The sequence below is a fragment of the Hylobates moloch genome, unplaced genomic scaffold (genome assembly GCF_009828535.3).
Source record: "Hylobates moloch isolate HMO894 unplaced genomic scaffold, HMol_V3 SCAFFOLD_18, whole genome shotgun sequence".
Taxonomy (NCBI): Eukaryota; Metazoa; Chordata; class Mammalia; order Primates; family Hylobatidae; genus Hylobates; species Hylobates moloch.
This window is the reverse complement of record NW_026652293.1, coordinates 16,495,458-16,522,468: the sequence shown is the minus strand read 5'-3', so window position 1 is coordinate 16,522,468 and position 27,011 is coordinate 16,495,458. Positions and strand designations below refer to the sequence as shown.

Here is a 27,011-nt window from a genome sequence, read left to right as displayed (position 1 = left end):
ATTTTACTTTTAAACATTCTAAAACTGTATATTTTATAAAATAGACACATTCCTAGTTGCTCTAAAATGAAATGTTTCCCCTCTCCCTCCTCCTTTACATACATCCAGTCTTCAGAATCTGCTGTTTTGACATCTAAGATATGTTCCAAATTGAGCTCATCTGTTCTTTTCCTTGGTTAGGTTTATTTCAACTCTTGTGTGTACTACTACACAACCTCCCAGACATTCTACTTATAGCTTCTACCTTCTCGAAGTTGTTCTGAACATTGTCTTTGAAATAACTTTTCTAAAATAGACCTATGCTGCAGTTCTGAAGAGCCTTGAGAGCTTCCCACTACACAGAGAGTAATTTTAGCCTCTCCCTGAAAGCCCTTCACGATTTGGGCCCATGACAGTGGCCATGGCCTCACACATTCCACCAAAGCCTTCTATTTCCTCTAATAAATCTTCTTCATTTCTTATACAAGTCATTTCCTTCCCCCTGAAATGTCCTTCCCCACTTCACAATGTCTACTCTGAAGTTCTGCTATACTTTTTAAGAACTTGTTCAAATATCACCCAACACAAGAAGCGTTTCCAGGTTCCTTTCTGGCTGGAATAATAGTTCCACACTGCTGCAGTAATTATATTCATTATGTTTGTACTAGTTGACACCTGTATTAAAGAATACCCCATAATTCTTTCCTATTTTACATATATCTATGTTTTTGCCCCCCCTGCTAAAATGTTAGTTTCTAAAGGACAGAGTATTGTTTTATATTTATTCCTTAATTCATCAATACTTTCTGAGTTTCTATTAGATGTCAGTTAGTGGATTAAGAAGAGGAGCCCTCAGCCGGGCGTGGTGGCTCATGCCTGTAATCCCAGCACTTTGGGAGGCTGAGGCGGGCGGATCACGAGGTCAGGAGATCGAGACTACTGTGAAATCCTGTCTCTACTAAAAATACAAAAAATTAGCCGGGCGTGGTGGCGGGCGCCTATAATCCCAGCTACTCATGAACCCAGGAGGCAGAGCTTGCAGTGAGCCAAGATCGCACCACTGCACTCCAGCCTGGGTGACAGAGCGAGTCTCCGTCTCAAAAAAAAAAAAAAAAAAAGGAGGAGCCTCCTTCCTTCAAGAGCCTGACTCAGTATTTGTGAGTAATGGCTGCTTAATCAACTGTTACTAAATTGTTCTAAGTTTTACAATTCTTCCATATATTTCTGGGCACCCTTCCCCATCCTGAAACTCAGGTAAATGAATATTAAATAAGAATTCACTTTCTGTGTTATTTTATGTATACTCTATGATGCTAGAATGCTTATGTCAAGTGGAAAATTACTTTATCAAGTGACTTAATTATCAATACTATCTAAAAGTTACAGGAAATATTTGAAAAGCTTATAAAACAATAGTTGTATGAAAAGCTCCTTGTTTGTATGCCATACTGAGGTGTCTCTTTTCTTTGGTGAGAGTTATGGCAGGTGAATTTCAATATTTTTAAAATTTTTGAATAAAAATAAGAAATTTTTGTGGATCTGGCTTGCAAGTGCTTTGTTTACAATGGTCACATTTAAAAATCAATACAGTTCATTAAGATACTGTCTTCCATTTTCTGCTTCTATCTCAATATTGTGAATGGTGATTAAAAGGAATAGATATAAAATCAAATTAATGTTTCCTTCATTTCAACTATAGTATTGTGTAATAGTCTTATATTTGTAAAAAACACAGCTTGAGGCCGGGCGTGGTGGCTCAAGCCTGTAATCCCAGCACTTTGGGAGGCCGAGGCGGGCGGATCACGAGGTCAGGAGATGGAGACCATCCTGGCTAACACGGTGAAACCCCGTCTCTACTAAAAATACAAAAAAATTAGCTGGGCGTGGTGGCGGGCGCCTGTAGTCCCAGCTACTCGGGAGGCTGAGGCAGGAGAATGGAGTGAACCCGGGAGGCGGAGCCTACAGTGAGCTGAGATCGCGCCACTGCACTCTAGCCTGGGGGACAGAGCAAGACTCCGTCTCAAAAAAAAAAAAAAAACACACAGCTTGAAAAACTATATTTTACAATGTATGTTTTTTAAATATTTTAATTAAATTGGATTTTAATGAATCCTTTCAGTGGTCTAAATTTAGGCATAAAAGATGGAAAGGGTGGCCAGGTACGGTGGCTCACGCCTGTAATCCCACCGGTTTTGGAGGCTGAGGCGGGTACGAGGTCAGGAGATGGATACCATCCTGGCCAACATGGTGAAACTACATCTCTACTAAAAATACAAAAATTAGCTGGACGAAGTAGCACGAGCCTGTAGTCCCAGCTACTCGGGAGGCTGAGGCAGGAGAATTGCTTGAACTTGGGAGGCAGAGGTTGCAGTGAACCGAGATTGTGCCATTGCACTCCAGCCTGAGAGACAGGGTGAGACCCCGTCTCAAAAAAAAAAAAAAAAAAAAAAGCTAGAAAGAGTATATTCTAAATGTGAAATATAGTCAAATTCCATCATAAGGCACTTCACCTTACAGTGAATTCATTTATACTGTGGGTTGTATCACATCCCTGCAGGGTCCAATGGGAATGAGTCCCCTTTTCTCACTGTAACACTTACATCCACAATGAGGATGCTTTCCTTGTCAATCCCTGATATAATAGTGTTGTTCCCCATTTGACTATATTCTTCCCTTGTTTTCTATGAAATCAGCTACATGTTATTATTTCACCTTTTCAAGTGACATATATAAAACTTTCTTGAAAACAGAATTTAAACGAGAGACTCATAAGGCAGATAAAAATCGGGTCTATTATTAGCTGGTTAGACATATATAAAACTTTCTTGAAAACAGAATTTAAACGAGAGACTCATAAGGCAGATAAAAATCGGGTCTATTGTTAGCTGGTTAGGCTTGTTCGGGTAAAAAATAAAATGCAGTCATAGGCTTGCTCACCAATCTCCTACACAAGTAGAATGGCCTGTGTTCTAGTAGCTCATCGGTGTTTCTCAGCCCTGACTACTCATTAACAATTACCCAGGGAGCTCTGAAACAGAGGTGTTCAGACTCTACTTTCAGAGGGTCAAATTTAATTGATGAGTCTAATGTATAGCCAGGGCTGGCGGCCAAATATTAAGTTCATGTGAACTTTATTTGGAAACTTTTCTTGAACTATACCATCATTTAGACACACAAGGATGCCTGTTTATTTCATTGCTTTCCCATGACCACCAGTGTTTGTGGCAGCTCAGGCCAACTAACGAGGACCCCAAAGAAGGTCTATAGAACCAAGGGAAAAGCCAAAGTTGAGAAGGAAAGAAAAAAGACCATCAGCAATCAGCATGGATGTGCTGGAGTGCTCTGCCTCAACTTAGACCTCCTGATGAATCCTGGAAACTGTATTACAATGACCTAGCTGCTGTGCACTACATCCAAATTTAGAGTGATCATAAAGAACTCCTCTTACAGAAAAAAACCTGTGTTCCTCTGAGCAGCAAAGTAAGAAACGGTAATAAATTTTAAAAGGCAGAGAGGTAGAAGGGGAAAAAGAGCTGTAGCACATAGAGAGGGTTCACACTGCGTGAAATCTCCTCTGTGCACTCCATTGTGCTTCATGGGCAGTGATTCATGAACTGCAGAAATGGGCTCAGAGAGAGCCACGGAAGAGGCTGGTGAGAATCTGCTGTGCATAAGCAAAAACTCCAATTGAAGCTGAAAGTAAGTGGATGCAAACTTTTTTAATGAAAAGAATATTAGCTCTAAGCATGTGACTGCTTTTAGTTCAATTTTATGCAATGAATCATTTCATAATTGAGGCCTTCTTTAGAATTAGCCAGATTGATTAATGTACATTTTTCTCGTTCAGATGCCTGCAGTATGAGAAAAATAGGGCTGTAAGAGGGCAGAGAAAGGCCAGTTCAATGTATGTTGAAGCAAATCAATGTGGAAAAATATCTTATTCCTCTATTATAAAATAGATCTTTGGTATAAAAATAATCTTTTGGGAAATAAGAAAATGCACTATATTCAATGTACTTTTCAATTATATGATGAATCTCCTTGCAGAAATAAAAATGTACAAAAATTCGTCATATAGTCAAGGAAACATATTTGTACTTACAGAGTAGTTAGAAGACTAGTTAGTTCATGGAGACTAGTTAGGAGGCCATTGTGATAACCCAAGTATAAGGTTTTAGGACCTGGCCTGGGAGAGTGGCCATGGGCATGAAAGGAAAGAGAAGGTATAATGTCTCTAGAAACAAGACTCACTTAACATTTATCAAGGTCAGAGTATTTTCAAACTTATTGTATCCAAGGAAAGCTTGAAATCTCTGATATGAAACAAATGCATTAAAAGTTTAACTGGCATTGTCAACTTGATAAGCTTACAATGTAGATCAATGGGTCTCAAGTTTTGGCACGCATCAGACTCACCTATACAGCTTATCATTAAAATACAGTTTTCAATTCAACAGATCTGAGGTGGTGGTCCAAGAATATGCATTTAAAACAAGTTCCCATGTGATGCTGATGCTGTTAGTTTGGGGACTACACTTTGAGAACCACTGACATAGACAATTATGTGGATTTCCATGTGACATCCTTGACTGTTATTTCACAAAGTCCATGAGGCAAGGAAACACAAATCAATAAAAGCAGGCTTTTATATAACACACTTATTGATTGCTAGTAACAGTTCTAGGTACTTGATGATATGATTTGAGTGATTGCCTCCTCCAAAACTCATGTGTTGGAGACATAATCACCAATGCAATAGTATTGAGAGGTGGGAAATAAGAGGAAGTATTTAGGCCATGAGGATGGAGCCTTCAGGAATGGATTAATACCATAATAAAAAGGGCTTCTGGGAGTGGGTTCACCCCCTTCCACTCTTCTGCCATGTGAGGAACAATGTTCCTATCCTCTGGAGGATGCAGGCTTCAAGGCACCATCTTGGATGTGGGACTTTACTAGACAGCAAACCTACTGGCACCTTGGTCTTGAATTTTTAGACATCCAGAGCTATGAGAAATAAATTTCTGTTCTTTATAAATTACCCAATCCTATATATTCTGTTATAGCAGCACCAGATGAACTATAAGACACATGATATGGATTTTTTAAGTATTTGTTGAATTCATTAGATCATTAATTTATTCAACACATATATATTGAGTACCTCAATGAATTGGGCATTGTTCTATGTTCTGAAAATAAAAGACTAAAGAGAAGTGATGACAAAGTCTCTTACATTCTGCAAGGAAGAGATAGATGTCTATAAAACAAGTAATAGATATACTGTATATAGTAGGTTAGAGGGTAATAACTGCATGGAGAAAAGTAAAACAAAATAATGGTATTAGGGATTAACTTTAGGTAGAATGATCAAGAAAGTCTTCACTGAGAAGGTGACATGTGAATAAAGTTCTAAAGAGGAGAGGATGGGAACCAAGGAAATGTCTTCTGGAATAGCATTCCAGGCAGAGGAACAGCAGATGCAAGGGCCCTGAGGTAAAGAGTCCTTGCAATGTTTGAGGAGCAGCAATAAAGTTAGTGTGACTGGAGTGAAGGAGGAAGGAGATCGGTCAGAGCAATAATGAGTTCAGACTGTTTGGGACCTTGTAGGCCATTGTAGGGCCTTTGGCTTTTACTTTAAGTGAGATGGGAGGTTACTGGAGAGTTCTGAGCAGAGAACTGGAGTGATTTGACTTACATTTTAACAAGGTCACTCTGCTTATTATGTTGAAGATAAGCTGCAGGGGGCGATAAGCATGGAATTCAAGTGTCTAAGGGAAGTTAATACAATAGTCCAAGAAAATCCACTCCTGGGGGGAGGGAAGAGTGAAAGAGACCTATCAAGTTTTTTGTTTGTTTTTTGTTTTAATTTTTTTTTTAGATGGAGTCTCTCTCTGTTGCCCAGGCTGGAGTGCAGTGGTGCAATCTCAGCTCACTGCAGCCTCCGCCTCCCAGGTTCAAGCAATTCTCCTGCCTCAGCCTCCTTAGTAGCTGGGATTACAGGAGCGTGCCACCACGCCCGGCTAATTTTTTGCATTTTTAGTAGAGATGGCATTTCACCATGTTAGCCAGGGTGACCTCGATCTCCTGAGCCTGTGATCCGCCGCCTCGGCCTCCCAAAGTGGTGGGATTACAGGCATGAGCCACCGTGCTCAGCCCCTATCAAGTTTTAACAGTATCTTTCTCCCCTCCCTGTTCCACCCTTAACATTTAAGATGGAAATTAACAAAGAAGGATCATGGATCATGCAAATGAAATGAAAGCATGCCTTTCTCTCTCTGCCCTCTATTGCCCTCTGATGGCAATGTCTAGATTATTCAGAACAAATCTGTCCCTTAGAATATTCTAGCAAGAATGCAGTCTTTCTTAGTAGCTTCTATCAACCATATTACCATGCAGTGTCTTTCACGTGCACAACTGCAACATATTTTACCTCCCTGGGTTACACGATGGTTACTCATTTAAAGTGTCCTGTCAGCAGTTCTTTTACTTTTAATATTTCATGTTCCTCTTGGGCCTTCTCCAATAGTCCTCATCCATGCTGATGCATAAGTCTAAGAGGTATGATGTAACTAACTGACACTGCTATTACAGTGGCACATATCAAAGACATAATTCGAATTTCAGTCATTGTGGAGATTTGAATCTGGGCTTGGTGTTCTATCTTTTCTAAATATATTTTGATCAACTAAATCACTTTGAAGGCATCTGTGGCAAATAATATAGATAACTTAATGGTCGTGGGAAATAATTTGAGGAAAATAAAATATGTTATTAAATATAAGCTTATTTCATGAGAAATAATATTATTATATCAAAGAAAAATGGTTGTTTTTATATGTGCTTAATTATGAAATTGATAATGTTTTATGGTGTCTTATAAAGAAAATTAAACACTTGTTCAGGCTTTTGCTCAGAACTAGAGTCATTTGAGGTAGTTTTTATGAAGAAATGAGGTTTCCAGATTTTGACAAATGTTTGTTGAGTGAGTGCACAAAATAACAAATATTCACTCAGCAAATATTTTATTTGCAATGCACTGAGCATTGTGCTGGACTTCGGAGACGTAAAAGTGACTAAGATAAAATTTATTCCTGACAAAATGCTCACAAATTATTCTGGGATCAGGAATGTAAACAACAATTACCATCTGTCTATAAACATCATGCTGTGGAAGCACAAAGAAAGAAGCTGGTAATGTTGGTTGGAGTCAGGAAATATTCCTAGGAAAAAAAATGGCCTATGAGTAGAGCAAAAATGCATCCCTTTCAGAATGTAAAACTGAAACTTGTATCTTCTGCCTACATTTACTATTATTATTTGAACAATAATATGTTGAATATCAAGGGAGAAGGCCTGCAGAGATAGTCTGGAAAGGGGTTGCTATGATCTGAAAAATTTGGTCCTTCCAAAATGTATATGTTGAAATGCTGTCCAAGGCGATAGTATGAAAAGGTGAGGCTTTTGGGAGGCAATTAGGTCATTGCGGGGAAGCTCTCATAAATAGGCTATGTGCCCTTATAAAAGAGCCCCAAGAGAGATCCCTCACCCCTTCTACCATGTGAGGACATAGAAAGAAATCATCATCTATGAGCCAGAAAGACAGCTTTCTCTCTGACATGCAACTGCTATTTCTCCTAGTGCCTACCTAGTTATCAGCAGGGTGTGTGCGCAGGTCCGAATGCAAAGGGGATGAGCTGAAAAACATATAGTAATATAAAGAACGGATGTGGTGGAAAGATGAATTTGGAAGCAGAAGACAGGGATTCCAGGCTCAGCCTAGATGTTCTCTAGTGGTCTGATACTGATAAATAACAATTATGAACTTCCATTTCCTCATTCAAACATTGGCATGGTAATACAACCTAACTCTTAGGGTCATGGTGAGAATGAAATGGATTAACAGAAGTTTTTCCATAGATTATTTAGGCTATGAAAGGGTTAATTGCCAATATTTCTGTCTCTTAAAACATTGCTACTAATGAATACCTATGTCATCTAAACAATGTTTGACTTTGTTTTTTACAGGTATCATTTTCTTATACTTGAATTGCTTTTAAGTAATCTTATACCTGATTACTTGAAAGTATTATTTTTTGAATACTGTTAGAACCCAACTCAGGAATACATTAACTGAAGTTCGGTCAAAATCTCTCTGCCGCACTTATAAATTTAAAGTGTGATATTTTAATATGCCTAGGCAAGAATTCAACTTCTAAAATGGCCATATCATAAAATAAAGAACTAAGAAATTACTACTATTTTAACAATTTTATATATTTAGGAATAGTAATTATCCTAATGAAGAGAAACATAAGAAAGTAATTTGCTATGATTAAAACATAATTATGGAAGTATGAAAATATATAATGTTTAATATTGATGTATTTAACATAAAATGAGAATATTGTAATTTTTCTATAATCTTTCAAAAAAACATAAAATTAAAGCATAAACCATTCATAAAAGTAGTGTATTTTTCAAACATAGCATCTTGGAGTCTCTGAAATGGGCTACTCCAGCTTTTAAAATTTGATATATATTTTGCTATTTTCATAATTCTTTTAAAAAGTGTGTGTGTATATATATGTATAAAATATAGAAACTGTATGGGGAAAGTCATTCCTATTAACTTGGGAAAATAATATATTACTATCTTATGGTAAATTTTATGACATTTATGATGCAAGTGAAGGGGGAGAAATGGCACACAGATGGATTTAGAGAAAAATGGCTGGAGAAGAGGAATGAAGAATGAGCTCACAGAATGAGAAGAAACTGTTCTCCAAACAGACAACTGTAATCATTAGATATAAGGAATTAGGAGAATTTCCTCCCAATGCCCCATTCCTAGGGCTGACAAAGAGAAGACATTCTTTCTTTCTCTTCCTAGAATTAGTTTCAGCCTCCATGATATTCTGGGAAGATGGTTTTGAAACAGTGTCAAGAACATTCTTAAACTTTCACTGATGGTAAAATGGTACCAAACAGGACACAATATGACAAGGATTAAGAAAACCTGAAAAAAAATGTTTAATATGGAAACCACAGGTTATTCCAGTTTTGTCTAGCGGTAAAGCAAAACGTGTAGAAACAAAAAGGATTATAATAGTCGCAATAACAAAATAATAAAATATAATCAAATAGTTAAATAAAATAATGACAAAGTATTAATAATATTTATTAAGACAAATTTTCTGTATCATCAGATTTAATACATTATCAGTCTTACATACATTTCAGATATCATTAAGAAAGAAAAAATTATTTGGTTAAGTTGTAACATGAGGCTAAGACACTGCTGATTGTAAAGTGCATCTCGGTTCTAGAGATGTTAAAAATGTGAGGGAGTAAAAAAGGAGTCTTAGAGTTGACAAAATTCGGCAGTCCTTCAGAGACAGAATCCTGGGCTTGTAAAATCTGCTTTAAGTGAGTGATTCAAAAAGAGAATTTTGTTATTTTTGGTGTCCTTAGGAAAGGTGTGTCTAAATTCACAAGCCAGAAATCTCATTGGCTAAAACGCCAAAGATGTTCCCACTGAAAATAATAATTATCCACCTTTAATCTCTTATAACATCTTGCTAAACATTGTTATGCTTATGTTATTAATCAGAGCAGGAAGTCATCCAGCCTCTCCTTATTGCTTTAGGATGTTAAACAGATTGACTATAATATCTAGGAGGAGAACTTACTGTAAATCTATCACTATAATGAAAACCGAATGCTACAGTTCCACATTGCTCTGATACTTGTGTCACTGACTTGCACTGATAACTGTTGTACTTGATATACATAAAAAGCCCCAAAATAGCATACATAATTATTATTCAAAAGAAAAATATTATGCATAGAGGCCTGTTAGGCATCAAATACATTGAATGGAATCTGAAATTTAAGATGATAGTCTGAAGCCAGACTACAATTATTTCCAAAGCGTGGACTCTGCAGATAATGAGAAAGGCATTCAGAATGGTTTATCAACACCTTGCTGCGTGCATGGTGTGCTCCCTGCCCACTGTAAAGAATGATGAAGACAGCGTCAGAGTCAAGACCTGTTCCATCCTGATAGGATATAATGTCCATTATCTTGTGGCACAGAATGTTAACATGGATCTCTGAATGCCGAAAGATGCCAATTGGAGTGCAAAGTCTCTAAATACTGATCAGAAGTTTGTGGCACAATCATTCTGAAAGCATAATAGGTTTTAAACATTTGCCAAAGCCACAAATTTGGCTTGTGGGCTTTTGATTTATGGCCCAGGCTTGTGGAAGCACTGAGAAGCTCTGTTTGGCATACAGTTTGACTTCCTGTAGAGGTGGTTGATTATTCCATAGCTGTGACTTGATTATTCATGCATTCAACATTTATTGAGCACTTTTTAAATATTCAAGAATATGTGCTAAATGCCACAGATATTGGTGTTAAAGGTCAAAGACCCTGACCTCAAAGAGCTCACAATTTTGTAGATAAAATAGAAAAATAAGCAATTGAGGACAATATATATAGACATTTATATTAAGGGGAATTTTGAGAGCACAGTGAAGCAGCATTAGAGGCAAATATAAGTAACTATAGTTTCCAGAATCATGGGATACACAAACTGGATATTTGGGAACTAACTGGAGCTAGCCTGGGGAAGGAGGGAGTGAGGAGTGGGGCATTACAAGTAAGGGAAATACCTATATGCAGCCTAGAGTTTTGAGATACAGTGGAGCTGTGCGGCCACTGCTGTGGGTGGCACCAGTAGAATCTACATCTTTTAGAAGCTTCTACTGCATTGCAAGGCAATTGTGCTTTATTTCAGAGACAGGGAGATAGAGAGGGGATGATGTCAAAAATTTAAGCAGACGATGGTACAATCATACTTGTACTTTATAGTGATCACATTTCTATAGAAATGTAGAGAGTGATTGTGAAAAGAGAAGTCAATAGTAGTGAGAGCAGATGAGACATGATGAGGGTTGAATTAAGGTCACAGCGATAAGGATGGCACCTTAGATCCATTTCTAAGAGAGAAATGATGAGATCTAATGACTAATTAGGATACTGGGAATAGTAGCAAATAAGATGATAACTCCTAGAACTATGGCTTGGATGACCTGGATGATAATACCATTCACTGAGAGGAGAGTTTTGGCAGGGATGGGGGTGGCGCAGATCAGCACTGGTGGAGAGAGGAAGGTTATCGTTATTTGGAATTGTGGAATGATGCCTGTATTAGTCCATTTTCACTCTGCTAATAAAGATATACCCTAGACTGGGTGATTTATATAGGAAAAAGGTTTAATTAACTCACAGTTCCACATGGCTGGGGAGGTCTTGCAATCATGGCAGGAGGTAAGGAGGAACAAGTCCTGTCTTACATGGATGGCAGCAGGCAAAGAAAGAGCTTGTGCAGGGAAAGTCCCCCTAATAAAACCATCAGATCTTGTGAGACTTATTCACTATCACAAGAACAGCACAGGAAAGACCTGCCCCCATGATTCAATTACCTCCCACCAGGTCCATCCCACAACACCTGGGAATTCAAGATGGGATTTGGATGGGGACACAGCCAATGCCTGTGAGATAACTCAATGCCATTGAGATATCAATGCCTGTGAGATAATTGAAGAAGACATTCTAGACAGTATCAGAAGGATGATCTGGGCCAGACGCAGTGGCTCATGCCTGTAATCCCAGCACTTTGGGAGGCTGAGGCAGGCAGATCACCTGAGGTCAGGAGTTTGAGACCAGCCTGACCAACATGGTGAAACCCCATCTCTACTAAAAATACAAAAATTAGCCGAGCATGGTGGCATGTGCCTGTAGTCCCAGCTACTTGGAAGGCTGAGGCATGAGAATTGCTTGAACCTGGGAGGCAGAGGTTGCAGCAAGCCAAGATAGCACCACTGGTGACAAAGTCAAATGAGTGAGACTCCATCTCAGAAAAAAAAAAAGAAAAGAAAAGAAAAGAAGGGTGACCTGGTCTGGAGGTACAGAATGCTAATGTATATCTACATTTGCTTATGTGAAAACGTTACAGGGAAAAAATCTTTCTGACTTCTGTTAGAATGATCACCTGTTTCTCTACCTATAGTCTCTTCTCAACTACAAATAGATAAACCAAACATTTTTTTTCCCAATGCACCTTTAATCCCATGGCTTTTGCTGAAACTTGGCATTTATTCAATGAAACCACTTTCCACACAATCCTCTTTAAAGAGTTCTTATCTCCATGATTCTTAAGGCCAAGAGGGAAGGTTGGCTTTCTTGCTAAAATCACTGTTCCTATGAGTCCACTGGTGGGACATTTAACTTCAGTTTTAAAAGGATGGTTTCATTGGGTGGACAAGGGGGAAAAAGCATTCCAGACAGAGATCAGTGTGTACAAAAACTTTGAGTAGTAGAGGTATATGGTAGGTTTGAGGAAAAGCAAACAGTCTGGTATGACATATGACTAGCATGTAGAGTGATAACAGAATTTTAATAGGAAATAAAACAAAATATTAAAAAGGTTGAAATAAGTTTTCACTTTACTCGAATGCAGTTAGAAGCCATTGGAATTGTATGGACCATGCTTTTGGAATTTCGTGAGCTTCTTATTCTCAGTCACCTTCATCTTTATTCCACTGCAGCCATACATTGATCCAATTTCAAGTTAGACCCTGGTGTCATTCAAACCTGCTTTACAACCGAAATTATCACCACATCCTGAGGCTTCTCATTTCCTTGCTACTATTGAACTTTTAGCAGGACCTCTGTCGCCTGGCCTTTCCGTACCCATACTCTGTCTCACTCCTTCTCTATCATGACATCTCCCCAACAATCATGGACTTCATGAGAAGCATCTCAGGGATGTGTCCGTCATTGCTCTCTAAACATTCTTGTTTTTGACCTTCAACTTTCCAGTACTGGAAAGCCCCATTTTCTACCTTCTTCTGCTCTAGCTATAAGGCTATTAATCCACTTCAAATATTTATTACCTAATTTTAGCTATATATTTACTATTGCTCTGTGGCTTTTTCTACATTAATTGTTTTTTTTTTTTTAATGGTATTTGACACGCTGGCTGCTCCAAATTTTTCCAGTCTCTATATTTTATACTCCCAGTAATGTCATTTATATTTAGTGATAAGTGAATTTAAGGTTATTCTAAATTCTCTTTTAGAGTTGTCTTTGCTTCCAGTCACTTTTCAAACATTTTTTATTCTACCTACCCTGAAGAATTAAGGATGGAATGCAGGAAATGACAAACACACTATAGTAATACCTACCATTGATGTAGCATTTACTGTATCCAGCCTCGTTGTTAGTAGTGACAGAACTGAGCTCAGTCCTGCATGGTCTACCTAAAAAATTTATGTTCTTTCCACTCTTCCATGACCTTAGTTATGCCAAGTAAAATAACCATGGAAAATCTCATTCACAGACTGTTAGAAATAGCTAAGCCTCAAAGAGCAAGCCATTTACCTAGAAACAAGTGCTGTTGCAAAAGTTTCCACTTTTACGGACATAAATTTAATGTTTAAGTTTTTTATTTTAAAAAAAAAATCAAATTTAATATGCTAGCTTCTCTTTTAAGTTGGTTATTTGTTGAATCTAGTAGCACTTGTAAATAATAGATGGTGTTGGAATATCCTGCTGCATTTTCTGTCAAGAAAAATGGGCACAAATCAATTGAACTACTACTGACTTCTGAGTTTTTTGAAAATCTTTTAATATCATTTTAATATATAATTTATTATTTGGGGTTAGAAACACAGAAATAAAGATGGATAAGTATAGATATTCCTCCTTTTGTGTCTTTTAAAGCCTGTATGGAAATGCAATTATTGTATATCAAATACTATTTGACATTTGTTATTGTATATAATATATTTGATATTGTATATCAAATACTATTTGACAAATATTAAATTTGACACTTAAGAAAATAGTTTGTTATTTAAATACTACTACAACTTGTATAAATCATAAACTTATTTTGCTTAGCAAATAATACCTACTAATTTTGGGGGGATAAGTACAATTTTTTTAATGTAACATTACCTTAAAATGAAGTGTTAATAGCTTTTAATGATGCCATTAATTACATTAAGTCATCAGTTTTTGTATTTAACGGTAGTATTTTACAAAAAGAAAAATTAAGATAAAAATGTCTATGCAAAATGAGCACTTAGATCAATAATTGCACATTATATTTGTACGATAGATTTTTTTGTGGAAAAAAGTGTTTTTTCTCTAGCAAATACTTAGTATGTATCAGGTACTGTTATAAGTTATTTCAAACACATTTAATTAGAATAAGAGTCCTTTGAGATAATAACCACTATTGTCTTTTTCACGTGAGGAAGCTGAAACATGGAAAGGCTGAGAAGCTTGCCCAAGGTCATACAGCTAATAAGTGGCTGTGTCAGGATCCCGACTCAACTGTCTGGCTTTGTAGTCTGAGCTCTTACCCACTGTTCTCTCTGCTCCTTTACTAAATTAAGTGTTTAAAAATAATGGAAAAACATCGACCAGCCACTTTTAGGCTTCCAACAAAAGTGCAGTTAACAATAAACTTTGTTCTAAAAATGACTTATTTGTTTTCACGACTAAACATCACAAGCTGTTGTATGCAATAATTCTTTGTAACAGCTGCTCTGCCTTGTGCAACTTCCCACAAGCACACCAAAAGTTAATATCAATTACAATTAAGGGGGAAAATTATTTTGGGTAACAGAACATTTGACAAGTGCTCTGGTAAACAAAGCATTGTCAAATTGCTAAATTATGAACACTATGCTAAAACTTTTTCTGTTTTTTCTGTGCTGACTTTTTTAAAAGGTGTAAACTGTGAATTGGAAATTGATGAATGTTGGTCCCAGCCTTGTTTAAATGGTGCAACTTGTCAGGATGCTCTGGGGGCCTATTTCTGCGACTGTGCCCCTGGATTCCTAGGGGATCACTGTGAACTCAACATTGATGAGTGTGCCAGTCAACCGTGCCTCCATGGAGGGCTGTGTGTGGATGGAGAAAACAGGTACATTTTCTCTGGCGTTGGGTGATTGGCTTAGAACTCCCTGACCAAGAACTATTTTACCACTCTGTTGAATTTAGAGCTCTCATATTCTCGGCTTAAAATTTGGGGTGTAACTTTATACTTTAACTGATGAAAACATTCAGATTTCACTAAAAAGGGTATTCTTGGAGACCATCTGTCTCAAGAGGGAAGATTTTACAAGTCATTCTTGTAATAGTATAGAACTGCTTATCCTATGGAAAATGGCCAATTTTTCAATTCCATGAAATAAACCTGTTGTAGATAAGAAAGGTGCAAAAACAAAGCTAGAGATTATTATATATGTGTATGTAAGTTTGTATCTATATGTCAAGGATATAAATCAGATGCCAGCAATAAATCCTTTTAAAATGTTATATAAACCGTGTTGGAAAGGGCAGTGATACTTAATTACTTATATCTTGAATTAATTTCCATGTGTTCAGGGAATTGGGTGAATATTTTTGAGAAAGCATAATGGTGAGAAACAGCCATGCGATTCTGCTTCAAATTGAAGTCTATCATTGGCTTTCAGGCAAAATGGAACAGCAATAAATTACATCTCAATATGATGAATATAATAAATGTGTGTAACAGTAATGGAGCCCATATAAAACATTTTTAAAAGAACTTTCTAATACTTATTTAAGCCACAACACCAAAGAACTTTCTAATCTTTATTTAAGCCATGATACTGAGTTACCAAATGCATAACAATTTTTAACAAGATTAACACTTAAAATTATCTTGTTTGATCCTTCAACAGCTCAGTGGAAGGCAAGATGAGTATTTATGTTTCCATATACAACAAGGAGTCTAAAGTTTAGGGAAGTGAGAAGACACCCACAAGTTCACACAATTAATTCTTTGCAAAAGGAAGACCAGAATGGTTTTCCTTTATTTAGTAAATAAGACATAATTTATCCCAAATCTAATTTCAAAGTGAATCGGAGTCAAAAGGAGAGCAATAAGAGGCACATATGCTTCAAAAATTTGCAACAAAATAATGCCTTTTTTTTTTTTTTTTGAGATGGAGCCTTGCTGTGTCACCCAGGCTGGAGTGCAGTGGTGTGATCTTGGTTCACTGCAACCTCCGCCTCCCGGTTCAAGCAATTCTCCTGCCTCAGTCTCCCGAGTAGCTAGTATTACATATGCCCACCACCATGCCTGGCTAATTTTGGTATTTTTAGTAGAGATAGGGTTTCACCATGTTGGCGAGGCTGGTCTTGAACTCCTGAAAGCAGGTGATCCACCTGCCTCCACCTCCCAAAGTGTTGGGATTACAGGCATGAGCCACTGCGCCTGGCCCTCAAATTTTAGTAGAACAATGTGGTTGTACATTCTTTTTAAAATATAACTTTTAATTACATTCCATGTCTTGTCTTTGACTTTTAGTTGTACCCCAATAATGCTCTAGGGGCGTAAATCTACATTCCTGGAGACAGGTAACTGGCCAACACAGATACAGACAGGTCACAATGGAAGTTTCCACACAAGGCCTCCTAGAGGAAAAGGAGGCTTACCCCTCCAGACTTCACTGTTTCCAGAAAGCATCAGGACAGAAATGACACAACATTTTGATTCCAATGGAAATGTAAACAAAACAAGGCTGAAACTTTGCTATCTTTTATTCTCCTCATTTGAATATGCCATGAATAATTTCCCTATTGTACCATTATCTCTTATTGCCTAAATGTTGAGATGATAGTCATAAGATCAATCCAATACAACCTGACTTTATTTTCCCACAAAAATTTAAAATGTTTGCTATGAGATATATTGGAAAATCAGAACTGAAAAAAAAAAAAAAAGAACTTCTTGCAGACCAAAGGAATTATGCAAATGGAGCTTCTAATTCCCTGAGGTCCACTAGTCAGCCAGCCAAGCCCTTTGAGCACAGGGTTCTTGTCGCTAATGTTTTACCTATACTAGATTTTTAGTAGGTATTTTTAATTGAACAAATGGAATACTGAATAGATTTCTAACAACACATGTGAAGATTATAGTCACTTATAATACTTGCTTTGGTGACAAAAACATACACAGCCATAGTGAAGAGGACTCTACCTGCCTTATAAATTCATAGATATTCTTTTCCCAAGACCCTCATTTTGCCTAAGCTGAGTGTGCAGGTCCATTTTTTACAATACTAAATCCTTGAGGACACCCCCACCTAAATTAAAAGTCTCCTCTTAATAAAATCAACAACTTTCTTCATTAGATTTGTATTTTGGGGCTATTTGATAATTCCAGTCAATCCGTTAATAATTAGAAACAGTAAGGCTTAAATATTCTTGCAATCTAAAAATAAGAGAACATCATAAGTCACAATTCATTTAATAAAGGCTTTTCCTGAGTTTTTCATAATTTATGGTTTCATTTTTCATATGGAACCTTATTAATGGGCTCTCTGTATAACAGAGTGCCATGATGGTATAAATCATTCTCTACCAACTTAAAAAATATTAACAATTTCATTAAGTGCTATTTAGTAGCAACATATTTAGTACCTTCAGCTATGTGGGATACTGTGTCTATTCTTTATATGCGTACGTAATTGTCACAATAACCTTGTAATATAGGTACTATATTCAATTTATGAATGAAGAAACTGAAGTAAATAGTCATGGTTTGCATGAAGCTGTACTTTAAATTTTCTAAAGATAATAAGACATTAATACGGAAATAAATCATGCATTCAGTCCTGTATAGATAATTCCCCAGAGTTTCTGAGGTAGTAAGACTATGCCATGGGTCTTGGGTTGATGGACAGATGAAGAAACAGTATAAAGATACCTGATCTCAATATGACCAAGAGTTGACATGAAAATTTCATTTACTTTCCAGATATAGCTGTAACTGCACGGGTAGTGGATTCACAGGGACACACTGTGAGACCTTGATGCCTCTTTGTTGGTCAAAACCTTGTTACAATAATGCTACATGTGAGGACAGTGTTGACAATTACACTTGTCACTGCTGGCCTGGTGAGTGACAAAATACCTTCCACCAATTATTTTTCATTTGTTTAGAATAAACATATCGCTTATAGCAAATAACATGAAAAATTGTTGTTGTTAAATGTTTTAAATCAATTATTTCTTGTAGCTATTATTGTTTAGTTTTATTCTTCAGTGCTCACACATATTTACTGCTATACTAAATATTGTCTAAAGTGGGTTACCAAGCTGCCCAATGCTCATAACCCTCTAGAGGAAAAGAGGGGAAAAATCAATGGAAAGATGAAATTCAGCATGATCTTCATGGAGAAAAATTCACTGGAAGATGCTCTCTTTTCTTCCAAGATGTTCTCTTATATGGCAGGAATATATAGAAACCCATGAAATAATGTTAAACTATTAGGAACTTGTATTCTCTTAGGCACTTGCAATGTAACAAGTTATATTTGTTAATATAATAAACAGTTAATTATCTATAAACCATAACTAAAGTTTACATATAGAGGATAATTAGACTTGAGTGTAGAGGTGATACAAGAATCAATAGAAAACAGTATGTAACATTTGTGTTACATTACAGGCCATAGGCAAATATTGATGCTAATTTTGGGAAACAAACTGCCTGACATACAGCTTTGCATTGCATAACAACATTTTGGTCAATGACGGACCAGATGTACAACCGTGGTCCTGTAAGATTACAATGGAGCTGAACAATTCCTACTGCCTAGTGATGTCATGGCCGTCTTATTATTGTAGTATCACTCACTATCCATGGGATTGTGGTGGTCCTTCAGGAAGTATTCCAAAAGAAGACATTCTTATCATAGGAGATGACAGCTTCATGTGTGTTATTGCTGCTGAAGACATTTCAGTGGGACAAGATGTGGAGGTAGAAGACAGTGATATTTATGATCCTGACTCCATGTAGGCCTAGACTATGGTGTGTGTTTGGGTCTTAATTTTTAATAAAAAGTTTAAAAGCTTAAAAAATTCAAAATAGAATAAGATGTAAAGAAATTATTTATTATTTATTTATTTATTTATATTTTTTGAAACTGAGTCTCTCTCTGTCGCCCAGGCTGGAGTGCAGTGGCATGATCTCCACTCACTATAAGCTCCGCCTACTGGGTTCACACCATTCTCCTGCCTCAGCCTCCCGAGTAGCTGGGACTACAGGCGCCTGCCACCATGCCCAGCTAATTTTTTGTATTTTTAGTAGAGACGGGTTTCATTGTGTTAGCCAGGATGGTCTCAATCTCCTGACCTCGTGATCCGCCCGCCTCAGCCTCCCAAAGTGCTGGGATTACAGGCATAAGCCACTGTGCCTGGCCCATAAAGAAATTATTTTATACAGCTGTATGTGTGTTTGTGATTTAAGCTAAACATTATTTAAGAGCCAAAAGGTTTACAAATTTGAAAAATTTATAAAGTAAAAAAGTTCTAGTACACTAAGTTTAGTTTTTTATTTAAGACAGAAAATTTTCTAATAAACCTAGAGTAGCCTAAGCATACAGTATTTATAAAATCTACAGTAGTATACATGATTTTATCTATGTCTCTTGGACAATAGGATATCTTTCAACCGGAAGCTACTACTGATTAGATTGACTAGTCTCCACGTTTCCTTTCCACCCACAAGATTATCATTTTCTTAGACAATAAAGTTAGTGGGGAGAGAGAGCCAGATGATCAGTAAGCTTATAAAACTAGGCCTTGAGTAATCATAAGTTTATCATTTTTTTTCCCAGTAAATAAAGCAAGAAGAGATAGGAGATGCTGTTGCAGGCTTTCACATTCATTCATTACTCATTGACACTCAGAGCAACTTCCAGACCTCCAAGCTCTATTCATGTTAGTACCCTACACAGGTGTACCACTAAAAAAATCTTTTATACTGTGTTTTTATTGTACCTTTTGTATGTTTAAGTATGTTTAGATACACAAATACCATTGTGTTTCAATTGCCTACAGTATTCAGTACAGTAACATGCTGTACAGGTTTGTAGCCTAGCAGCAATAGACTATACCCTACAGCCTAGGTGTGCAGTAAGCTATAACATGTAGGTCTGTATAAGTACACTCTATGATGTTCACACCATGATGAAATTGTGTAATGACTTATTTCTCAGAGCAAATGTTTGTCTTTAAGTGATGCATGACTCTATTTTTTAAACGCTAATTCTCATTAGGATTTGTTGACAAAAATAAAAGATACAGCATCTCCTATCTCTTCTTGCTTTATTTGCTGGGAAAAAAATGATAAACTTATGATTACTCGAGGCCTAGTTTTATAAGCTTACTGATCATCTGGCTCTCTCTCCCCACTAACTTTATTGTCTAAGAAAATGATAATCTTGTGGGTGGAAAGGAAACGTGGAGACTAGTCAATCTAATCAGTAGTAGCTTCTGGCTGAAAGATATCCTATTGTCTAAGAGACATTTAACATCTTTGGTTAAATATATTTTATAGGAAAAAGAAATGAAAATATAAAAGGAAGTTTGGAATGCTGTGGCTTGGAAATCTATATATGTTGTGGCTTCCCACTTGCAGATAATAAATGAGGAATATTTGCTAACCTTTGGTCACCAACTTGACTTAAAACTGAAAATTTTCCAAACTATGTAGTTTCATGTTCTTGTCACCAACCAACACTCATGAAAGATCTCTGTCCAGAAGCAGAGTGTGGAGTGGATGGTTTAGGAGTAGGATATGTTTCCTGTTTATTAACTGAGTGAACTCGGGTGAGTTTCCTCTTCATCTTTAAGTTCCTCATCTGCAAAAGAGGGATAAAAATACTTTACTTGTAGTATTATTATGAAAAGTAAAATTGTAAAAATAGAGCCTTGCACATATTAAGCACTCAAAAAAGGGCAACTATGTAGCAAGTTCTATACCATGAGGTGGAAATTATGTAGGAGGGTGGGAGTTTGTAATGGAGTCAGGCAGTTAAGAACACCTACCTCAAGAAACCCAGTTAGAACATGTTCCATTCATTCATGGATTCAAGCATTTAAGCCACATGGATTTCAGTGGCTAATACAATAGGGATCTGGGAATATAAAAGGTATCGTCCCTTCCTCCAAGGAGCCTAAATTCCAGTAGTGAGGCATATGTCAAAATGTATATAGTACAATTTTTGGTACAATAAGAGGCTATAATAAATTCTGTAAAAATGAATAGAGAAGTAGTACAGGGATAGCTTGATCAAAGAGGCACCATTTTAGATAAGCTAAAGATGACTAAGTTCTATAAATGTACTCACTAGCTGTGTGACTTTGGACAAATTACTGCTCTGAGCCTCTGTTTCCTCATTTATAATATCCACAGGACAGAGCTGTTTCAGAGATAAATCCAGTAATGTATATAAAACTCCTGGCTTATCCTGGACCATAGTAAGCACTAAATAAAAGTTAAATAAATATCAGAATTAGGAAGTTGTGTAGTCCATTACTTATTTAAGAAATGAAGAACGGAAGGAGAAGAAGAAAGAAAGGTGGCAGGCACACATAGAAAAGAGCATGTCTGGCTGGGCACCTTGGCTCACACTTGTAATGCCAGCACTTTGGGAGACCAAAGCAGGCAGATCACTTGAGGTCAGGAGTTGTGAGACCAGCCTGGCTAACGTGGTGAAACCCCATCTCTACTAAAAATACAAAAAAAAAAAAAAATTAGCCGTGTGTGGCGGTGCACGCCTGTAGTCCCAGCTACTCAGGAGACTGAGGCAGGAGAATCGCTTGAACCCAGGAGGCAGAGGTTGCGGTGAGCCGAGATTGCGCCACTGCACTCCAGCCTGTACACCAGGGTGAAAGGGTGAGTTCGCAAAAAAAAAAAAAAAGAAAAAAGAAAAGAGAAGAAAAGAGCATGTCCAATTGTGGAACTTTGAGTGATTGCAAAAATACTGGACTGTGTAGGGCTGGAGGTAGAAACATGGAACTGGGGAGCAGGACTAAAGCCAGATCACAAAACTCCATATCTGCCCTGCCAACTATGGGGCAGAGAAGTAACAAAATTTGCTTTGTTAATTTCAAAAGAGATCCCTGGCTTCGTGGCAGATGACCAAAGAAAATAAAACTAAAGACAGGGAAATCTAGTGAGAAGATTCCTAGGTAGTTTGAAGAGATGAGCCTGTTTGCTAGAATGAAGACAATAGTGATTGGGGTTGGGGCGGGGCGTAGTCCTGGGAGTCACACAGGAGATGGAAATGATGTGGGGAGTGAGAAAAGGGCACAGGTTTAGGACAGTTCTGCCTCCTGGGTTTCCGCCTTGAGTTACTGCATGGATAGTAATTTTGCCTGGAGAGAACATCCTGAATACCCTTGTAACCTATCTTGCTGTTGTATACAAAGATAAAAGTTAACACTACAAACTACTCTATATCTGAGAAAAGGAGACCACTTCTTCAGATCACGACTCCACTGCCACAGAACACAATGGCAAGAATCCACTGCTATAATTGCCTAGGGTCCTCATTTCAGAAGTAATTAATAATTACAAGAAGTGTCAGTCACCTTAAATGCTTACCTTAAAAGATTTCCTGATGCCCAGATGTGATTGTAATTGTTAACAAACAAATATAAGAACCCCGGGGATGTGACTCAGTATCATGTTGTTTATTTGTTCGGAGTTTTATAGAAAAACTTGTTAAAACTATTGAATATAGCCTTGACTGAAGGAGTCTATTTATATACATGGTTAAAGAAAGCAGCAAATAAAATCCCCACAGGGCCTCAGTGGTGGGGATAGGACTGGCAAGACTATAAATCAGAACCTTCCTAATGTTCACGATTGGAATGAGATAGTGCATGAGCCAGAAAAGCCAAAAAAGGATTTATGATGATTCTAAATTACTCCCTAACCTGGCTTATGTGTGTCTCGAGTCTTAGAATGAGAAGAAAATTGAAAATAGTCCAGCCTTTCTTCAATAAGTCCATTGTGGCACAACAAATAGCAGTTAATAAAAACTTATTGTAAAAACTATTATTTAATGTATTTGAAGAACCTCAAGTATGAAATAATATTCAAAAGGTAGACATTCAAGTTTAAGAGACTCTGAATGATCTTTGTTGGGGTGGGGGGTCACTATAAAGGATTGTCGGGTCTTGATCTGACATGTTCTTTTCGTTTCCTTTTTTTTTTTTTTTTTTTTAACTTTTTGACTCTAAGTTTCTTCCTCAGATTGTTGAGAAAGGCCCCAAGGGTCTTTTTGTAAAAAATATATTACACTGTTGAGCTGCAGAATTTATGTTGTGATTATGATTTAACATATGATCTCATTTAGGTGTTTATTAAAATTAATACAAAATGAGCAATCACATTATAATCTCATTATTTGCTTATTAATAGTCAATTCCCTGGTTTATGTGCTAAACTAGGATTATAATCTAAATTGTTATTTTCAATTTTTGAGTAGTACTAGTGATTGAAGGTCTACTGCTTACATATTGCTCAGTCCTGGAGTGGTAAATAAAATGAACACAGTCTCTGTTTTGTGAAGCACACAGCCTGCTGAGGGAGGAAACCATATACACAAATCAATATATATTTAAAATTACAATGAGGGCAATGAAAGAAAAGAATTTGGTGGCATGAGAAAATAAAGGGATCTTATTTACATCCGTCCATGATGGAAAGTTATTCTGAGAAAGCAATACAAGATAAAGTCTGAAAACTGAGTAAGAGCCAAGAAAACACTTGAAGGAGAGTTTTCTAGAAGAGAGAAAAACATCACGAAGGCTGGCGGAATGCAGGGAGTTTTTAAAGTTATATTAAGGGTGTTGAATTCCTTTCTATGTGAAAGGGGAAGTTGTTGAATGATTTTAAAGTAAAGACATCCTATGATTTAGTTTACAAGTTTTATAATTCTCGACTGTAAATTCTGTTTCCAAAACATTTCTCAGCAGAGTTAAATGATATTGCAAAGGCCCTTAGGCAACTGTGAAGTTGAATTGTGTTTCTTTAAAAATATGAGGCTTAGCGTGGTGGCTCACGCCTGTAATCCTAGCACTTTGGGAGGCCAAGGCGGGTGGATCACCTAAGGTCAGGAGCTCGAGACCAGCCTGGCCAACATGGTGAAACTTCGTCTCTACCAAACATGCAAAAATTAGCCAGGCATGGTCGCACGTGCCTGTAATCCCAGCCACTTGGGAGGCTGAGGCAGGAGAATCACTTGAACCCAGCAGGCGGAGGCTGCAGTGAGCCAAGATCACACCAATGCCCTCTACCCTTGGCAACAGAGACTCCGTCTCAAAAATAAATAAATAAATAAATAAAAAATAAAAAATAAAAAAAACTTTAGACATTTCTTTTACCATGTTACAAAACAGTTGATGTTATCCTATTGACCATCAGTGTTATATTTGCATCCTACTAAATTTACATTTTGGGGCCAGCAGTATACACAGTATATAAATACTTTTATAAATCAATATGAAAAACAGCCTAATGAAAAACCAGGAAAAAATATGAAATGGTAAAAAAAAAAAAAATACCCCCAAAATGTTCAGCTCAATATTAACTGGGGAAAATGTAAACGAAAGTTTGACAGTGAGATACTATATTTTATCCAACCAGCTGGTGAAAATTTTTATATTTGGTGATAGCAAACGTTGGCAAACGTTTGGAGCAACACTCACAATCATCCACTGCTGGTAATGTGCAAATGGTACAACTGAATTAGAGATGTTTGGCAGTTTTTATTAAAATTAAAAATGTACATTACTTATGACCCAGAAATTCCACCCCTAGGCATAAACTCTAGGGTTAAACTGAAACACTTAGACAAACAGCCATGTATAATTGTGTCCGGAATTGGTGGGTTGTTGGTCTCACTGACTTCAAGAATGAAGCCACGGACCCTCGCAGTGAGTGATACAGTTGTTAAAGATGGTGTATCTGGAGTCTGTTCCTTCTGATGTTCGGACGTGTCTGGAGTTTCTTACTTCTGGTGGGTTCGTGGTCTCGCTGGCTTCAACAGTGAAGCCGCAGACCTTCGCAGTGAGTGTTACAGCTCTTAAGATGGCGCGTCTGGAGTTGTTCATTCCTCCTGGCGGGTTCGTGGTCTGGCTGGCCTCAGGAGTGAAGCTGCAGACCTTCACGGTATTATAGCTCATAAAGGCAGTGTGGACCCAAAAAGTGAGCAGCAGCAACATTTACTGCAAAGAGTGAAAGAACAAACCCTCCACAATGGGGAAGGGGACCTGAGTGGGTTGCCACTGCTGGCTGGAGCAGCCTGCTTTTATTCCTTTATCTGGCCCCACCCACATCCTGCTGATTGGTCCACTTTACAGAGAGCTGATTGGTCTGTTTTACAGAGAGCTGATTGGTCCGTTTTGACGGGGTGCTGATTGATGCATTTACAATCCCTGAGCTAGACAGAAAAGTTCTCCAAGGCCCCACAGAGCAGTGATTGTTGCATTTACAAACCTTGAGCTAGACACAGAATGCTGATTGGTGTATTTACAATCCCTTAGCTGGACATAAAGATTCTCCAAGTCCCCACCAGATTAGCTAGATACAGAGTGCCGATTGGCGCATCCACAAACCTTGAGCTAGACACAGGGTGCTGATTGGTGTGTTTACAAACCTTGAGCTAGACACAGAGTCCTGGTTGGTGTATTTACAATCCCTTAGCTAGACATAAAGATTCTCCAAGTCCCCACCAGATTAGCTAGATACGGAGTGCCAATTGGTGCATCCTCAAACCTTGAGCTAGAAACAGGGTGCTGACTGGTGTTTTTGCAAACCTTGAGCTAGACACAGAGTGCTGATTGGTGTATTTACAATCCCTTAGCTAGACATAAAGATTCTTCAAGTCCACACCAGATTAGCTAGATACAGAGTGCTGATTGGGCATCCACAAACCTTGAGCTAGACACAGGGTGCTGATTGGTGCATCCACAATCCCTTAGCCAGACATAAAGGTCAAGTCCCTACTAGACTCAGGAGGCCAGATGGCTTCACGTAGCGGATCCTGCACTAGGGCCACAGGTGGAGCTGCCTGCCAGTCCTGCGCAGTGTGCCCGCACTCCTCAGCCCTTGGGCGGTCGATGGGACTGGGCACCATGGAGCAGGGGGCTGTGCTCACTGGGGAGGCTGGGGCCGCGCAGGAGCCCTGGCGTATTGGGAGTGGCTTAGGCATGGCGGGCTGCAGGTCCTGAGCCTTGCCCTGTGGGGAGGCAGCTGAGGCCCAGCGAGAATTCAAGCGCAGCGCCAGCGTGCCGGCACTGCTGCGGGATCCGGCACACCCTCCGCAGCTGCAGGCCCAGGTGCTAAGCCCCTCACTGCTCTGGGCGGCGCCAGCCAGCACTCCCAGTGCCAGGCCGCAGAGCACACGCCCACCTGGAACTTGCCCTGGCCTGCAAGTGCCACGTGCAGCCCTGGTTCCCGCCTGCATCTCTCCCTCCACACCTCCCCGCAGGCTGAGGGAGCCGACTCTGTCCTCAGCCAGCCCAGAGAGAGGCTTCCACAGTGCAGCGGCAGGCTGAAGGGCCCCTCAAGCGCCGCCAGAGTGGGCGCCCAGGCTGAGAAGGCTCCCAGAGCGAGCGAGGGCTGCTAGGGCTGCCAGCACACTGTCACTTTTCATAATGATATTCATTGCAACATTGCAATAGCAAAAATGTACATAAAACAAAGGTTAAACTGTAAGACAATGGTTTAAGGTATGGCACATCTGTATTCTGAAATACTTGGCAGTGGTTAAAAATTATGAGTTAGATCTATATTACTAACATGGCTAGACTGCAAGGGAGTGAATAAAGCAAGTTGCTAAAGAATGCATATAATACTGTTCCAGTTATGTTAAAACATTCACATACACTAAAACTGTATATATTTCTTACAGTTGCCTGTATTTATAAAAGCAAAGAAAAAGTTCAAATAGAGAACTTTCATTGAAATTTAATATTTTAATTATCTATAAAGTGACAAATCATTTATGTTTTACTGTTCTTATTCCTGGTCCTAATAAAATAATCCAGCTAAGTCCATGCAAATTTAAAACAACTTCTTATTCTGTTTCATTGAAGGTTAGGAAATAAGGATCTACCT

The 27,011-nt window shown here is 38.1% G+C and overlaps 1 protein-coding gene across 4 annotated transcripts in view; it reads left to right on the top strand.

Annotated features, from left to right (window-relative positions):
* CRB1 (crumbs cell polarity complex component 1) overlaps positions 1 to 27,011 on the top strand; it is a 211,901-nt gene that overhangs the window by 62,197 nt on the left and 122,693 nt on the right. For 3 of the 4 annotated variants that reach the window (XM_032137029.2, XM_032137032.2, XM_032137030.2), the window contains exons 3-4: positions 14,789 to 14,984; positions 17,850 to 17,989. The exons of the other annotated variant lie outside the window; for it this stretch is intronic. In XM_032137029.2, coding sequence (XP_031992920.1) covers positions 14,789 to 14,984; positions 17,850 to 17,989 — 336 coding nt within the window. The remainder of the gene's footprint in view (positions 1 to 14,788; positions 14,985 to 17,849; positions 17,990 to 27,011) is intronic. 4 annotated transcript variants of the gene reach the window in all.